The sequence below is a fragment of the Capricornis sumatraensis genome, chromosome 15 (genome assembly GCF_032405125.1).
Source record: "Capricornis sumatraensis isolate serow.1 chromosome 15, serow.2, whole genome shotgun sequence".
Lineage (NCBI taxonomy): Eukaryota > Metazoa > Chordata > Mammalia > Artiodactyla > Bovidae > Capricornis > Capricornis sumatraensis.
Window position 1 is genome coordinate 42,611,495 of NC_091083.1, and position 18,336 is coordinate 42,629,830.

General features: G+C 47.7%; 1 protein-coding gene across 1 annotated transcript in view; it reads left to right on the top strand.

Moving 5' to 3' along the window:
- RIN2 (Ras and Rab interactor 2) overlaps positions 1-18,336 on the top strand; it is a 98,861-nt gene that overhangs the window by 69,785 nt on the left and 10,740 nt on the right. Inside the window, exons 6-8 of the mRNA XM_068987296.1 lie at positions 1,067-1,158; positions 4,801-5,979; positions 16,925-17,230. Coding sequence (XP_068843397.1) covers positions 1,067-1,158; positions 4,801-5,979; positions 16,925-17,230 — 1,577 coding nt within the window. The remainder of the gene's footprint in view (positions 1-1,066; positions 1,159-4,800; positions 5,980-16,924; positions 17,231-18,336) is intronic.

An 18,336-nucleotide genomic window follows, 5' to 3' on the forward strand; every position in this document is an offset into this window, starting at 1 on the left:
TTGTTGGAAGAGGTCGAACCTGGGTCTCCTGCATTGCAGGCATGATTCTTTACCACTGAGCTATGAGAGAAGCCCCAATATCCAGAGCAGGTAGCAAATTGATACCTAATGTATTATTTGCATGACGGATCAACCGTCATAGTCAGTGAGTCCAATATTAACTCTAGATACAGTTTAGCTGCCCGGGAATGCAATTCAGTCTTCACTGCTGATCTGGAACCAGGAACTCAGTCTGTCCTGCATGTGTTAACATGGGCAGAAGTCATGACCCCCCAGTCCAGTCACCAGTCAAGACAAGTCTGGTTGAATATGCTGCAGTGTTGAAATAGTTAAAGCTATAGATAAATAACAGGGATCTGCTGCACAGCACAGGGCACTGTATTCAATATTTTATAATAACCTATAATAGAAAAGAACCTGGAAAAAGACTATCAGTTCAGTTCAGTTCAGCTGCTCAGTTGTGTCCGACTCTTTCTACCCCATGAATCGCAGCACGCCAGGCCTCCCTGTCCATCACCAACTCCCGGAGTTCACTCAAACTCACATCCATCGAGTTGGTGATGCCATCTAGCCATCTCATCCCCTGTCGTCCCCTTCTCCTCCCGTCCCCAATCCCTCCCAGCATCAGAGTCTTTTCCAATGAGTCAACTCTTCACATGAGGTGGCCAAAGTACTGGAGTTTCAGCCTCAGCATCATTCCTTCCAAAGAAATCCCAGGGCTGATCTCCTTCAGAATGGACTGGTTGGATCTCCTTGCAGTCCAAGGGACTCTCAAGAGTCTTCTCCAACACCACAGTTCAAAAGCATCAATTCTTCAGCACTCAGCCTTCTTCAGAGTCCAACTCTCACATCCATACATGACCACAGGAAAAACCATAGCCTTGACTAGACGGACCTTTGTTGGCAAAGTAAACTGAATCACTTTGCTGTATATCGGAAACACTGTAAAATCAACAAGACTTAAAATAAAATATAATTTCAGCTGAAACCTTTCTAGGATGGAAATGAAAGCGAGAGACAGAAACAAGACGTATAATCATGTGTATTCTCTCTTTTGAAAAATCAGGGACGTCCTGCCATTTACCTTGAAGTTGCCTTATGCCATTTCAACAGCCAAGACCGAGGCTCAGCTTGAGGAACTCGCCCAGCTGGGACTAAGTAAGTGGGTGCCCTTGCCCAGTCTCTTGTCATGCATGGGTGGAGCAGAGCCAGTGGCCTCTGATATATTGTTGCATCAGAATGTAACCCTTACCTCCATGGCAGAACTTCAGGAGGCCCTGAGTCACACCTTTTGAGAGACTTTTTCTAAGTCAAGCATTGAACCAGCTCTCAGAGGCAGGTGCTAGGTTTGCCTGAGGAGCTCCCACAGTTCTCCCCAGCACCTCCTGTTGATGAGTTTGAGCTCCCCCAAATGTCTGGTGGGTGTCTGTCATAGGTCCTCCCTTTCTATGGCATCTTGCTGGGGAATGGCCATGCCTGACGGACAGGGAAGTCCAGAGCGGGCACCTCCCCTGCTTGAGTTTTATTCTAGAACGCACAGTGTTGATGGCACTTCTGTGCTTTGAGGAATCTGACTGCACAGGGACATCTGTCTCAGTTCCTCTCTTAGTTCCGGCCCTGGTGTTCTCGGCCACGTCCCTCACCCTGCCGTGCATCCCCACTCCGGCCAGCCAGATGTTCGCTTCCCCTCGTGCCTCTCAACCCAGCTCCCTGCTGGGCGGTGGATGGTAGGGGCTCAGGACACACCACTCCCCAGTGTCACTTCTGGGTCCTGTTGCCCTGGGGAATCTGTGTGCATTTGACTTTCTCACACACAGACACACACACACACACAGACACACAGACACACACACACACACACACACACACAATGTTTTCCTCCTTGATGGGAAAGGGGAATTCTCTTAAGATTTCAGGGCTCCAGTCTTCAGATAGATGAACAACCAGGCCATGGTATTTGCGTGAGAGTTGGAGAAGGAAATGGCAGCCCACTCCAGTATTCTTGCCTGGAATATCCCATGGATAGAGGAGCCTGGTGGGCTACAGTCCACGGGGTCGCAAAGAGTCGGACATGACTGAGCAACTTCACTTCACTTCGGGATTCAGAAGTGCAAGTCCCAGGATTCTTAGAACCTAAGAAACTGTGATACTTGACCCAGCAAATAAGAAATGTCCTTCCTTGGGCACGTTTTCCCCTTACTCTAAAGAATTTGTTCTGAAGAGGGTCCCATTGCTAGGGGAGCCTGCAGAATTCACAGAGAAGCTGGAGGTAAGAGTCATGTTCCCCTCTGAAACCTAGATTGCCTCAGAAGAACTGCCACATGCATCCAAGGCCTGCCTGATGGCCAGCTGGGTCACAGGACAAGGAGGCAGAGTCCTGGTAAAAATACCAGGGCCACGTAAGTGTCCCTGCTGAAAAGTCATGCCATCTCTGCCACTGAGCTTTATAGCCCTTGGAGAGAGTTCAGAGCATTTCCTGAGTTTAAGGTCACATCAACACCTAGATTCTAGCCCTGCTGAGGACGCGTTCCAGGCCTCTGTTTCCTCTGGTGGCCTCTGTCCAGGGGACCCCTAGGTGGGTGGTCCACCTGCTATGTGTGCTTTGTGCCAGGGCTCAAGGACTAGAGTATCTGAGGGCAGCCCTTGATCCCTGCAAAGGCTCAGGCAAAAAAAAAACAAAACTGTTCTGGTGGTCACTCACCAGAAGCAAATTTTTTTTTAAAGTGGAAGAATTAATCGCTCGGTCATGTCCCAGTCTCTGCGACCCTGTGGACTATAGCCCACCAGGCTCCTGGCCTCCTCTATCCATGGAAGTCTTCAGACAAGAATACTGGAGTGGGTAGCCTTTCCCTTCTCCTGGGGATCTTCCTGACCCAGGGTTCAAACCCAGGTCTCTTGCATTGCAGGCAGATTCCTTACTGTCTGAGCCACCAGAGAAGCCTGTAGATATTCAACGTGTAATTGTTACTGTGCACTTCATTTTGTGAAGAGACATCCCTTTTTAAAACCCTGTACCTCATATATTTTGTTCATGCAACAAGTGTTTGTGGAGGGTGTGCTACTGGCAGCCACAGCAAGGGTCTAAGGATCCATAGGGTCTCTCCCCCTTGCCCACTCCCCAGCTTTATAGTCTGTATGGAAACAACACAAACACAGGAACTACATGTACTATATTTGCAAAATCTTAACGGTGACAGTAGGAATTTAAGGAGGGTTAACTTTCGAGCTAGAGCAGCCCTATACTGGCCACTATAAAAATATGTAAGGCCAGCCAGTGTGCACTTGTTAAATTTCCTAGTGGCCACATGAAAGAGAATTAAAGGTGCAGTTATTTTTTTATAATTTATTTACTATGTGAAATGCTATTTCAATATATCATCTCTATTTTTTAAAATAGTAATGAAATATTTTACCTTCTTTTTTTCTTGCTAAGTGTTTGAAATCCAGTATATACTATATCCTTACAGCACACTTCTATTCAGGCACTAAATTTTCAGCAAAAATACATGGATCAGTATTTAGATCCCATTAAATTTACAACTGAAGAAATAGTTTCACATACCCCAGTTCCAGACCTACTTGAGTTTCCCAGTAATGGAATTGTCCGGTTTTACATTTAAATGGGTTTACATGAAATAAGATGGAAAATTGAGTCCCTCGTTGCACAAGCTGGATTTCAAGCGCTCACTGGCCACAGGTGGCTGTTGGCTCCCCTGTTGGACAGCACAGACCTTAGAGGGAAGGAAGGACGACAGAAAGCAGGCAACAGGAGCCAAGGTCAGGGGTGTGCATGGCAAGGACAAGGCAGGCCCAGGGCTCCCGGCCTCACCCTCTCTCCACGATCTCCACAATCCCAGTGACCAGCCATTCTGGGCCCTTAGGAAAGAAACACAGTTTCAGCAAACGAAACAAGGCAAAGCTGTAGAGAGAACAACCTATTCCAGATGGAAATGACACCAGGTATTTATTTATCAGCCTCCCTCAATTTGCCTGGAAGACCAACCTGTCCGTCCAAGGACGCACAGGCAGGGTGGCTGCAGTCACAGCAATGTGCCCCACTCCAGAGTGTGCTGAGCCTCAGTGGCCACGGCTAGGAGGCTGGAAGATTTGGGAAGAGTGGGCAGCAAACCACAAAGACAGACGAACTTGCACTTATCCTTGGCCTGAGCCCAGCTGTCCTGTTGTTTTTTTTTTTTTGCTGATGGGCCCTGTGAGTGCATTTTTCCTCCTTTTGGGTTTTAATGCTGAATGTGTAAAACCCCAGGCAGATTGTGTAATGTCCACAGACCCAGCTGCTAGTCCTGCCCATTAAAGGGGAACTGCAGGCCCTAGGGGGCGGAGGAGGGCACCCCAGGATAAGGGGATCCATCAGAAAGGGTGCTGCCACTGGGCGGGCAAACTCCCTCTTGGTGGAGCAAGTGAGAAGCCCCCACCACCACCTCCCCGGGGACCCCCCCGCCCCCTCCCAGCCTTCTCCCAGCTCCCACTATTCCTTTTTCCTCACCTGGGGAAGGGCTGGGCCCTCTGTGGGCAACAGCCAAGCCATTTCTCAAGAGCCTTGAAGCCCAAAGCCTCCTGAACCTTCCCGGGAGCCCGCAGCTGGGCCTGGCAGCATTTCCAGCCCTTCCAGTAAAGGAATGCAGTTAAAAGCAAAAAAGAGAGAGAGAGAAAGGAAAACACCACACTCCAGCGTAGCACCTCCCCTCCAAAGCCATGCATTGCCAGGCAAGTGTGCTGTTTGTGATGGACCGCCGAGTGCACTGTATTTACATTCTTGTGTTCACTGATAATGACTTTCAGATTTTTGGAGCTCTCCAGCTGACAACAAACCCCCAAACCCTCCACCTCCCCATAGGCCTCCCTCCTCCGACGGTGGCGGCGACGACGGCGTGGGTCCGGCCTCCTCGCGTCAGCTCTGCCTGATAAATGGAGTGCATTCTATAAAAACCAGGACGCCCTCGGAACTGGAGTGCAGCCAGACCAACGGGGCCCTGTGCTTTATTAATCCCCTGTTCTTCAAAGTGCACAGCCAGGACCTCGGTGGGGGCCCCCGGCGGCCCTGCACCCGGACTCCCGACGCGGATGGCACCGAGAGGCCTCGGTCCCCGCCGCCCCGGCCCCCGCCGCCCGCTATTCATAGTCAGCCCGCCGGCCCCCAGCTGGCCGGGCCCGTGGCGCCCCCGGCCGGCATGCCGGAAACCGTCGCCCTGCACCAGCCCGGGGACGCGGCGCGGCTTGGAGCGAAACCCACCCCCGTGCCTCCACCCCGGCTCAAGAAGCAGGCGTCTTTCCTCGAGGCGGAGGGCGGCGCCAAGACCTTGACCGGCGGCCGGCCTCGCCCGGAGCCCGCGGCGGGCCCGGCGGGCGGCGCAGGGGGGTGCCTTGCCCCAGCAGAGACGGAGGCGGAGGCGGTCCTGGCCTCCGGGGATTGCGCAAGGGCCCGGCGCGCCGCCGCCTCGGCCTCGGCATCCCGGCCCCCGTGGCGCGCGGGCCGCCAGCGGCTGAGTGACATGAGCCTTTCCACTTCCTCCTCCGACTCGCTGGACCTGGACCGCAGCATGCCCCTCTTTGGCTACGAGGCGGACACCAACAGCAGCCTGGAGGACTACGACGGCGAGAGCGACCAGGAGACCATGGCCCCCCCCATCAAGTCCAAGAAGAAGCGGAACAGCTCCTTCGTGCTGCCCAAGCTCGTCAAGTCCCAGCTCCGCAAGATGAGCGGCGTCTTCAGCTCGTTCCTGACCCCGGAGAAGCGCATGGTGCGCCGGATCGCCGAGCTGGCCCGCGACAAGCGCACCTACTTCGGCTGCCTGGTGCAGGACTACGTGAGCTTCCTGCAGGAGAACAAGGAGTGCCACGTGTCCAGCACCGACCTCCTGCAGACCATCCGGCAGTTCATGACCCAGGTGAAGAATTACCTGTCCCAGAGCTCCGAGCTGGACCCCCCCATCGAATCGCTGATCCCCGAAGACCAGATAGGTGAGTGCTGCCTTGCCTTTAAAATACATGTGTGTGTGTGTGTGTGTATAGAATTGCTTATACGTGCTATCGAGAAAAGATACCAGTGGAATTCAGAAATCCACAGCCGTAGAAAGAAACTTAGGGTTATCAAAGGGGGAAGGGGAGGGAGGGAGAGATGAGGAGTTTGGGATTAACAGATACACCCCACTGTAGGTAAAATAGGTAAGCAACAAGGACCTATTGTATAGCACAAGGACCGATATACTTAGTAGTTTGTAATAACCTATATGGGAGGAGTCTGAAAAAGAATACATATGTGTGTATCTATATATGTTTGGATATATGCGCTCAGTTGTGTCCGACTCTTTGCAACCCCACAGACTATAGCTCACCAGGCTCCTCTTTCCATTGGATTCTCCAGGCAAGAATACTGGAGTGGGGTTGCCATTTCCTCCTCCAGGATGTGTTTGTGTGTGTGTATATATATATATATATATATATATATATATATATGAATCAGTTTACTATACGCCTGAAACTAATACGACTTTGCAAATCAACTATACTTCAATAAAATGACCAAAAAATATATATATATATATGCTGTGTATATATATATATATGCTGTGTATATATATATATATATATAAAATATATATATGTAGCTTGTGGCCTGGCAGGACAATGTATCCTGTGTTAGTTCTCTTGGTGGTTTCTCCGGAATTCAAAACAGCAACACACTCCACCCCCTGGGCTGATCTGAACTAGAAACACAGCTTCTTGAAGTTGACTTCATGTTATACACCTGGCTTGGGGGCTGAGCATCAGGCTCCGATACCTTTGGGGGAACGACTAATGGGAGCCGCAGATGGGTCTGTTCAGGGCTGGACCATTCCAGTTGCCTGCCTGATTTTGTCCTCTGTGTGGGCATTGAGGGTCTCCTGAAGGTGCGTCTCAGCAAGCCATGGGTGGTTGTGCTGTATTGGTTGGAAAGTGCCCTTTTTCACCCTCAGAGGAGGGCAGAGGCCATGGTGTGCAGCTGGGTGAGTTGCCACAGGGAGCAAGCACCAGCGCAGGTGGCAAGCACCAGCGCAGCAGAACGTGACAGCATCAAAGTCCCCAGGGAACCCCTCCCTGTCCCCCTTCTCCCTAAAGGGTAACTGCCCTGAGGGCTTCTAATCACAGAATTCAATAAGTTTGGGAGTAAGCAAAAATAAGTCAAATGGACAAGTTTGTTTTGTGTATCTTTAAAAATAATTATCAAATTTTGGAGGGCACTTGAAAGGTGTTTTCTCCAAAGTCAAGGGGAAATAACTTTCTTTCTAACCTCATTGGAGAGCTGAATTGCTAATAGTTACTTTGGCCAAGGGAAGATTGAATTTGGCAAGACCTCTCTTTTTCCAGGGCTAGAGTCTTAAGAGATTTTTTTTTTTAAACTTCAGAAGATTGACTCTGAAGGACAAATTTCAGAGACCTCATTCACTGGGCAGCAGCAATCAAAAAGAGCTACCCAACATTTCTAGGCCGTTCATAAAGCAAAGCTGGAATCGGCTTCTTTCTGATTGGGTCTGTTTGTGGAAAGTAGTAAACAGCGTGTGGTTTGCCGGTGGTGTCTCCCCGCCTCTCTCTCTCCCCCTCTCCTTGAAGTGAGTTTCAGCAGCTTTTTTATTTTCTCACAAAGGAATCAAAGCCTTGTTTGTTTTCCTGTGGCTTGCGCCTGGGTGGGTGGGGCGTGGCTAGAGCCCGGCTGCTGGAGAGAAAGCTGGAAGGAATGTGCCCCAGGATGTGCCATGGGGATGGAAAAGCATGCCTTCGAGACAACGGAAGAGCAGCCCGGGCCCTCTCGGTCCGGCCCCCGCCCTCCCAGAGCCTGCCTCTCAGGGGAGACCGGCTCGGACCCCGCACCGGCCGGAGAGCCAGGCGGGCGCTGATGTCAGCGCTGGGCTATGTGGCCGCAGTGCCAGCCAGCCCACGGAGACGAGGCTCCTCCCTGGGGAGCCAGGCTTTGCCTTCCTTCCCCGCCGATGCTGTGAGCACCGACCGAAGCTGCCGGTCCTTCCGGGAGGTGGAGGGGAAGCTCTCCTGCTAGCTTCTCGGAAGGTGACAGTTCAGATAGGGTATTGCTGTTGGTTGGAGCCCCGGATCTCATCTCCAAAAACAGATTTGAATGTGGCCAGCAGTCTTTGACACAAACGCTTTGCTGCTCTGGAAAGATAGAGCTTTCCATCTAAAAATCTAAGGTCCTGAGGAGGAGGGAAGCTGACATCCAGGCTGCCTGTCCCAGCGATGGCAGTAGGTCTTGGCCTCAGCCCTGTGAAGCAGGCATCCGTGTGCCCTGGAGCAAGGCCGGGTTCTGCCAGCTGGAGCCAGGTGTCCGGGGCTATACCGGCCTAGCCTGTGCAGCTTCTGAACTTTCTTCTTTGGATTCAGAGCCTGTTTTTTTGAGGGGACTTCCCTGGTGGCCCAGTGGTTGCCTTCCACTGGACCACTGGGGAATTCAACCCTTGGTCTGAGAGCTAAGATCTCATGTGCCTCGTGGCCAGAGACACAAAACATAAAACAGAAGCAATATTGCAACAAATTTAATAAAGACTTTTAAAAAGGTCCACATTAAAAAAAATCTTATAAATTAAAAACTTTTTTTTACTTTGTTTATTTGGCTGTGCGGGGTCTTTGTTGCTGCACAGGTCTTCTCTAGTTGTGGCAATCAGGGGTTACTCTCTAGTTTCAGTGCACGGCTTCTCCTTGTGGCAGCTTCTTTTGCAGAGCACAGGCTCTAGCGTGCAGGCTCCGTAGTTGTGGCACACGGGTTTAGTTGTCCAGCAGCACGTGGGATCTTCCCGGACCAGGGATCAAACTCATGTCTCCTGCATTGGCAGGCAGATTCTTTACCACTGAGCCACCAAGGAAGCCCCCCGCCCCAATTAATTTTTTTTAAACCCTGTGTTTTGAACCTTACCCCTCTCCCCTGCCAGAGAAGGCAATGGCAACCCACTCCAGCACTCTTGCCTGGAAAATCCCATGGATCCATGAGCCTGGTGGGCTGCAGTCCATGGAGTTGTGACTTCACTTTTACTTTTCATTTTCATGCATTGGAGAAGGAAATGGCAACCCACTCCAGTGTTCTTACCTGGAGAATCCCAGGGATGGCGGAGCCTGGTGGGCTGCCGTCTCTGGGATCGCACAGAGTCGGACACGACTGAAACGACTTAGCAACAGCAGCAGCAGCCTCTCCCCTGCTGGTGCCTATGTTCATATTTTCTCATAAGAAACTAAGGAGATTGGAAAACATTGTTAAATTGTATTATACACCTGATAGGAATACTATATTTGTCAATTATATCTCAATGGAAATTAACTTAAACATTTAATTTGTAAATTCAAGGGAATTAGAATAGTAGGCTCACCATTGGTAGAGGAAGCTCAGAGTGCCACTGTCTGCGAATGTGTGACACACTGCCACACTTTTTTATTGGTTTGTTTTGTTTAAGCTTTTGCGTTAAAGCAGATGCTTCATCATATCTGTTGCTTCATCAGTGAAACTATTATTCTGTTTTGAAAAGGGCAGAGAATGTGCTGGGCTTTTGAAATTAAGAGGAAGGCAAGCCAGAGCAGAAGGTGACCTAAGAAACTCATCACATGCCCAGTTGTGAGGAAGGATGTGATCCTAATGATTAGAAAACCAATCCCCTTAAATGTGCCAGTTCAGATTCGGACTCTGGCAAGAAAATGGAGTCTAAATGATCTGTTTTACATATTCCTAAATGAAGGGCTCACTAGTTTACTAAGACCTTGTTAACACAGTGATTCCTTTGAGCTGTGTGATCAACTCACGGTTTTCACCTTTGTGTAGATTTTGCTCTGTTTTGCAAATTCAGGAATGGTGGTCAAGGTGTATAAAGTGACTTGTGGAGAGTTATGCTGCTGGTGGGCAGGGGAGATTGGATTCAGCCCTGGTCTCCTCTGGTTTATCTGTTTATTTTCACCAATCTCACTTCCTGGGAAGTTATAATCCACTTTGAATGGATTCACTTTAAATGCCACCCCCAGGATTCCAAACCTCAAATTTCTTCAGAACTGGTGTCAACTGATGTTTGTAAGGCTTTTCAAGAATGCCAGTTGGGTTTCTCTTCTTCTTCAAAAAAAATCTAGTCCTGCCCTCCTTTCCCACAGCTTCTGGGGGAGAGAGTGCTGAATGAGGAGGTGGGAATGTAAAGCCTAGATCTACAGAATTCCATCCTGAAATTAAGGAAGTTGGAGGAGGTATTTCAGTGCTGTAACCCATGTAGAATTCCATCACTCATATGTGAAAAAGAACCATATGAAAGCATGTGCATTTAGTGTTTGGATACAGTGCTAATCTTCTTCGCAAAGGAGTTCTTCAGTTACACAGAGAAAAGCCAATGAAAAAACCAAATAGCTCTCGCCCAACTGCCACTTTGTCCATGTGCTCCTATCATAGCCCTGTAGGTCAGCACTTTCCAGGTGAGAATGACAGTCTCAAAGCTGTAAAATTGCCAGCCTAAGTGGTGGTGCCCTATTGTAGAGAATTTGACATCTGTTTAGACTGCTCTTTAAAGCACTGCCACACAAAGCCCTGCCGTGTAGAGGTTCTTGAGCAGATGTTGGTTGATTGACATCAGCTTTGCTCTCCTGATGGGAGGATAAGTTCCCATTTGACCCAGCTCCCTCTTGATTCCAGGGCCACATATCGTGTTTCCCTTGTGGTAAGCTCTCTACCCTCCACTCTGCAAAAGTGGTACATGGAGGGACAAGCAACTGCTTTAACAAAAGCATGTATACCATTTGGCATCCTCCTCAAAAGCCTACGATCTGTAACTTCATGGACAGAGTGACATGTACTCACTCCTGAATGCCCCGCCCAGTAAGGTATAGACCCTGTGACATCATTTGTTATCCCAGCACATACTCCTTATTGGTGGGTTTTCACATCACACCACTTCCGCCTCAGTCTCTTTCAACCAACGAGAGAACTTAGTCCCAACTTTCTGGTAGTGAAATCTACACTTTGCAGAACTTGTTGCATTTTTGTGGATACTGTTTTGATTTTCTTACAGCAAAAGAATTTTTACTTCTGATTTGATATTAATCTTAAGGAAATCCCTCTGTTTTCAAGTCTTGTTTCAAGAAAAACAATTTTTCCAACTCCCAAAATGTTAGTAATCCTCAACTTTCTACTTCATTCAAGTTGCACACAAACACTCAACAAAGATACAGATAAGCCAACTGTGTTTCTAAAAGTCAGTAATGAAAAACAAGATATGGTTTTGCTTTTTTTAGTGGCTGTCAAAATGTGTATTTTTTCTGAGGAGTATTACCATTATCTGAAGAAAAAGTAGCCTTAAACTCAATTCCCACATATTTCAAAGAGAACATCAATTTACTTACTTGAGTGTTTTATTTTCTTTATAGAGAAATGATACTGAAATGTGGTTAAACACCAGAGAGCATAGTGTGCGTAAGAAAGAAGTCTGAAGTCATTCCTTGGGCTTTAAAGAATTAAAACTGCCTTGCTTCATGTCATTTTTTTTAATGAGCATTCAAGACTGGGGATTCCCAGGTGATACAGTCAAAAAGAATCTGCCTGCCAATGCAGGAGAGTGGGTTCAATCCCCTGGGTTGGGAAGATCCCCTGGAGGGCGAAATGGCAACACACTCCAGTATTCTTGCCTGGGAAATCTCATGGACTGAGGAGCCTGGCTGGCTACATAGAGTCCATGAGGTCTCAAAGAGCTGGATACGACCGAGCATGCAGGCATAAGTCTAACTCGAGCTTCAGTATCTAGTGTGATTTCCAGCTTCTAATTTTGAATTCAGAGTTGGGTTTAATCCCTTGAGTTATTGTGTTACCTGCTGTGTTTTAGGCAGAGTCATTCTGAACGTTGTAGGCCGAGAGGCATAGTGGTGCAGAGTAAAGAGTTAGACCACCTTGACTCTGACCTCTGATCTAGTCCTTGTGTGCATGTCACCTGGAAGGAGGCGATCTCAGTACAGTATCAAAAGGTACAGAGCAAGAGAAGCCTCGACCTCTTGCAGCCTAGGAAAAGCACATCTATATTATTTTTGAAAATTAGTTTGAATAGATAGAAGACTGCCCCTCTTTTCCGGACTATAGCTCAGAAGACCCAAGGGAAAACACATAGGAGTTATGTATTCACGTCAGTCAAAGGGTAGTTTAAATACATGTAAAGCACATAAAAGTGTTTGGAATGCTTGGAAAGCACTTAGTACCCCGTCCAGTTCAGCCCCGATTTTTAATCCAGCTGCGCAGCCAAAGGTGACCATGTTAGCACTGAAAGGCAGAAGCAGCTCCTTTTGCCCTTCTCGTACAGAGCGAGGGCCACTATGCTATTTCCTGACTTCCTTGCGGTAGGAACAACCAGGTTCCCCACCGTCCAGGGAAGGTCATTTAACTTCTGTGCCTCAGGGAGAGGGCCCTCACTCATTGTGACAGGGCTGCAGCGAGGGCCAGCACAGAGTACGGGCTTCCGTCCCGCCCCTTGTCCCAGGAATTGTGCAAACAGATGTGCCCGTCGGTATTCGTGATGGTGCACGTTTGCACTTCACAGTTTGAGTTCCCCACGAAAAAGGTCTGCCTCTTGTCATCAAATGTTAACTTCTATTTCTTCTACTTTCCTTTCTTGAAAGAATGCTAGAACTTGAATAAGCCAAGAGGCTGTATGACCTCACTTTGTCTTTGATCTTTGTCATGTAGGTTGCAACCTACCCCTTTTGGACATCGTGTTGTTTAGACTCTGGGTTCTGTGGCAAATACTGGGAATTGCTTTGTTTTAACCAGGTTCGGAGTGCTCCTGTCTTCCCTGCCCTGGGCGAGGAGTAGATGGCAGTTCAGAAGTTGCAGGCAGTGACAGTGAGAGAGGTAAAGTGGTGAGGCCAGAGTCACTTAGAAAGACACAGCTGGGCCGGCTGCCAGGCCACCTCCTCTCACTCTTTCTAAGACACGCGCCTTCGCTGAACTTCAGCTTCTGGACTCTCGCTTCCTCTTCGGCAGCAGTGGGGGAGCAGCAAGTGTCCAGACAAGCTGATGAGCGGGCCTGTCCTGTGATGGGTCCCCGTCTCATGCCTGACTTTCTCTGGAATCCATGCCTCTGATCAGAGGGAAGTGACAGACCTTAGACTTCTGTCCTCCTTCCTGAGACGGGGCAATCACCTCACGGCTCTAGAGGCCGACACATTTAGCGCTTCCTGTAAATCACTGCATTTTCAGGTCTCACTAAGGTAGGGAGCTCTAGGCTCATGCCCCTGACTACTTCCCTGAGTGGATGAACTTGAGAACCAGTTGATAGGATCTCTATAAATATTTTCAGAAACTGTGTTTCCTGTGGGTTATCCAGTTAGCAATCGGTTTCTAACACTCAAAATGTTGTAGTGCAGACAGTTCTCCGGCATCTTTTTGTTTCTTGGTAGATAAACACAGTTGACATAACCAGTTCTTGGGCTTGAATCCTGGCTCCCCTTGGTACCTGTGTGGCATCCGTGTCTCTGGGTTTCCTCAGCTATAAAAATAAAGAAATCATGGTCCTCTCACCAGGGGTTTGGTGGAGGAGCTGAAGAGTCAGTGCGTGTAAAGTGCCTAGAACAGCATCATTCTTGGATGTAAAGTAACCAGAGATGGTAGGGAAAAACGGATAGTAGTAATTTATAAGCCATATGACTGATCTGATCTGTTCTTTCCTTTTGTTCTGAGCTAGTCCACGTTCTGAAAGATTTTTCTGTTCCTTTTGTTTCCTAAAATCATTTTTCCGTCTTGCTTCATAAGCATGACCTTCTTTTCCTATTGGAGAGACTCATTCAGGTACTGGGTCCTTGTCATTTAGACTTTTTTTTCTTATTCATTGTATTTATTAAAGATTTGTGAGGATGGGGAGGGGTGGTTGGGAGTGAAGACCTGAAAAAGAAAGCAGAGAGAGCAGTTTTTCTTATTTCTAAATTATAGCCTTTTAAATATATTCTAAAAATTTGTTTCTTTGGGGATTTTAAGGCAATGGGTCCTCGATATCAACCCTCCTAGCAGATTTCCACTGTTGCATTTCCTACTAAGAGTGGAGTTTGTGGCTCAAAGGTCAGTATCAGCACCCCTTCCCTGGGGACAAGGATGAGTTGCTCAAGAGACTCACTCAGCTGGCTGGTGACGAGCTGTCTGCTGTCAGCCCCAGGAACAGCATAGAACCTTTTGGAGATGGTTTGTGTGCACACTCTGGTCCTGAGATGATCAGACTTGCTCGGAATGTAAAAGTTGCCCTTGGGTTTCAAGGTGAAAAGCCCAGGCTGGTCTCTAGGTGTTTTCTGTTGGTTTGATTTATACACATGGCTATTGAGGTTTAACATATATCCATGAAGTGTATAAATTTCAAGTGCTCAGCTTGACAATTCTTTATCCATGTAGCCACCACAGGCATCTACCGTCTCCACCCCCTGGAAGTGTCCGCTGAAGCCTGATTTATTTCTCAGGGCGACTGCCATCCTGACCTGTCATCATAGATTGGTTTTGCCTGTCCTTGAGCTTTGTGTAAACATCGTGCTAAAGGAGACAACTCTGGCCTTTTTCACACAGATTATATCTTGGAGACTTAGCCAGTTGTGTCCGGAGCAGCAGCGTGCTCTTTCTCATGGAATGAATCTTCCATTGTCTGCGTTCCATTTTCTGAATTCCATTGTGTGTATATCTCCTGGCATCCATGCCATTGGGTTGGGCCTTGGGTGCTTTGCAGTTTGGGCCTGTTATGAGTAAAGCTGCTCCCAACTTTCATGTGTGTGCTAATTAACGATTGACGTGGCTTTTTCCCCCGTTGGTGACCTCCTTCCAGCAGAGGGAGGGGTCACCAGGAATGTAGCTGCAGAATCCTTGGATAGAGCGGTAAACTGGTGAATGTTTATGAAACACCATGAACTTTAGAACTAAGAAATCATTGACTTTGAAAAGCAGAGTGTTCAGTTTTATGGGCTCAAGCAAACCATTAGACATCTCCAAATCTGTTTCCTTATCTATAAAAAGCCCTAATAGTCATATTGTGCAAAAATAATAGAGATACTATAGAATTAGATGAGATAATGAAATAAAGCCTAGTCCAACTGGGCACTTAATGTTAATTACTATTGTTGACTTTTCATCCTAGTGGCCATTTGAAGTGAAGTCAGAGATGCTATATGACTTTCTAGAAATTTATTGGCACAGCATAACCAATGCAAACTTGGTTTTAATTTGTTTTAAAACAGCAATTTGTTTTAATGCCAGATGTGAAGAAATGTTGTTCTGTTTTTCATCTTACTGTATAATCTCTTTTGCTTCGACCTTTTGTTTCTATAGGTATATCCTGCTTACATTTCTCTTTGTCCCTGATCTTCTAATAATAGGTGATCATTTCGAGTCCTGTGTCATCTGATGTCTGTCAGGAATGCCAAGGGCCAGAGAGATAACTTGGCTATTGCTGTGGGTTCTTGGGCTTCCAAGATGAAATCGTATCCCCAAGTGTTGCATCCTAGGGGTGGTTTCTACCCAGGCAGCTTTGATGAGAACGTGAAACATTTGAGATGGATAAACTGATGTGGAAGAAGCAGAAAGCTTCTCACAGTACAGACCCTCTTCAGACCAGAGCTCCAGCTTTGTGGTCCTGGTTACTGTACCATCAGCCAAGAAGGCTTCTCCACTGGGCAAACCATTTCAAAGAAAGAGGGGGAAATAATACCTCCTACACCTAAGGGTATTTCCTAATTCTGAACAGAAACGCACTTCAAGAATTTTTAAATTTTCATTTTGAAATCAGCTCAGACATTCAAAAAAGTTGCAAAAAGTCAATGAAGAAATCATGTCTGCCCTTCACCCGATTCACCCATTAGTGCTATTCTGTTCACACACACACACACACACACGGACGCCACGCGCATACACACACACACACACACACACACACATGCACACATCCCCTCCTTTTATCTAAACCATGAGAGCTAGTTGCAGCCATTGTATCCCTTTTCCCCTAAATACTTAGTGGGTATTGTGTTACAAAACTGCAATCACATTAACTTTCATTAACTTTCAAGGAAGAGTCATTCTGTGAAAAAGAGCACACTGTTGCTCCAGACACAGCTGGCCGGGTCTCCAAGATACAGTCTGTGTGAAAGAAACCAGATTCACTGTTAACAATATTATCTAATCTGCAGACTTTATTCAGATCTCATCTAATGCCCCACTATATCCTTTATAGTAAATGACAGAAAGACTTTTTTGGTCCAGAATCCAATCCAAGATACCATGTGTATTTAGTTGAATTTTTTCCTCAGGAATATTTTGAGGGAGCTGGTACCCTTTATTAGCAAATCCTTCTTTTAACATAACACATTTACTTAGCTGTTCACTGGTTCTTCAGTGGAAAGACTGGGTCAAAAGCATCTCTTCTAGAATGTTCACCTGTACTTATGGGTGAGAAGGTGTAAAAGTAGTTAAAACAAATATATCCAGTTGTGCTGACTGCATGCAAGAGAGACTATAAGACTGTTAGGGAAGACTCACTCTTCTTGGCTTTACTGAAGAAAAAAAAGTTTGGTGTGTGAACGCGTGTGTGCTGTGCTTCGTCGCGCAGTCTGACTCTTTGTGATCCCATGGACTGTAGCTTGCCAGGCTCCTCTGTCCATGGGAGTTCTCCAGGAGTGGGTTGCCATTTCCTTCTCCAGGGGATCCTCCCAACCCAGGGATCGAACCCAGGTCTCCCACACTGCAGGCGGATTTTTTACTGTCCGAGCCACCAGGGAAGCCCGGTGTGTAAATGATGTGGGGCTCAGTTTTGGTTGATTGGCTGTGCAGTTGGGACATGTCTGCCCAATAACCAATGCATGGAGTTGCAGGTGTGCATTTCCAGAAAGCAGGCCTCACGTTTCTTCTTTCTTCAGACAACGGTCACAGTGGCTGCGCTTTCTTTGGCAGATGTGGTGCTGGAGAAGGCCATGCACAAGTGCATCCTGAAGCCCCTGAAGGGCCACGTCGAGGCCATGCTGAAGCACTTCCACGTGGCCGACGGCTCGTGGAAGCAACTCAAGGAGAACCTGCAGCTCGTGCGGCAGAGGAATCCCCAGGAGCTAGGCGTCTTCGCCCCCACCCCTGACTTTGTGGATGTGGAGAAAATCAAGGTCAAGTTCATGACCATGCAGAAGATGTATTCGCCAGAAAAGAAGGTCATGCTGCTGTTGAGAGTCTGCAAGCTCATTTATACCGTCATGGAGAACAACTCAGGTGAGGCTACCACGCCATCCAGGCTCCTGGCCCTCCGATGGGGCTGGGACGTGTTGGGCTTTCCAGTCCCCAACTGCTCTTCCTTTCAGCTTCTTGACTTACCAAGGGGCCCACAGAAATGCACGTGTTACTCTGGTTCTGGCAAATTAGTCCACATGCAACAAACCAGCAGCGCCAAAAATCCAGGGCAAGGCAACAAGAGTTTTGTACAATGCCAGTTTATAAAAGCTTTAGTTCAGAAACTTCCCTGGCAATCCAGTGGTTAAGACTGCACTTCCAATGCAGGGAGCAAGAGTTAGATACCTGGTCAGGGGTCTAAGATCCCACATGCCTTGTGGCCAAAACATCAAAACAAATAGAAGCAATATTGTAACAAATTCAATAAAGTCTTTAAAAATTGGTCCATATCCAAAAAAGAAAAAGAAAAAAAAAAACCATAAAAAAATTATGTTAGGCTAAAAAAAAAAAAAAAAGATTTAATTCAGGGCAGTGGATACAGACTCAGTCTTGGGGTCTGAGTTTAGACCCTGGCTCTGGGAATGGGTTTTTAACTGTGGGGCTTCGGCCTCCGTAATCAACCTTCCAAGCTGCAGTTCTGTTCTTGTCCTGGGTATGACCTTAGCCTTCCTCCTAAGGTGGGCATTAGACAGATCAATGTTTGCACAGCCCCAAGTGTGGTGGAGATAGTTCCAGTTATTCCTGTTGCTACTGCATTCTGGCCAGTGAGAGCCTGTGTCCGTGATAGCATCTGTCAGAAACTTGGAGCATTCAGCTCTCATTATAGTCATTTATCGGCCATCCCTTCTTTGCTCTGAGCTGTTGCAGTGCAATAGGAATTCACACATGTCAGCCCTCGGGTGTCCCCAGGGCTCCTGCGTGTAGATGCGAGAGTGACCCTGATTTATGGGTAGTGATGAGCCCTGTGGTACCCCAGGACTTGGGTGAGCCTTTTTAATTCCCTGGATGATCACAGTGTTTCCCGTGAGTGAAACTGCTTCATGGAGAGGCAGCAGAGAGAAAACACAGGCTCTGTTTCTCACGGCTGGAGGAGGTCACCATGGGCATGCACTTTGCAGATTGTTGAGCAGAAACGTTAACACGTGAAC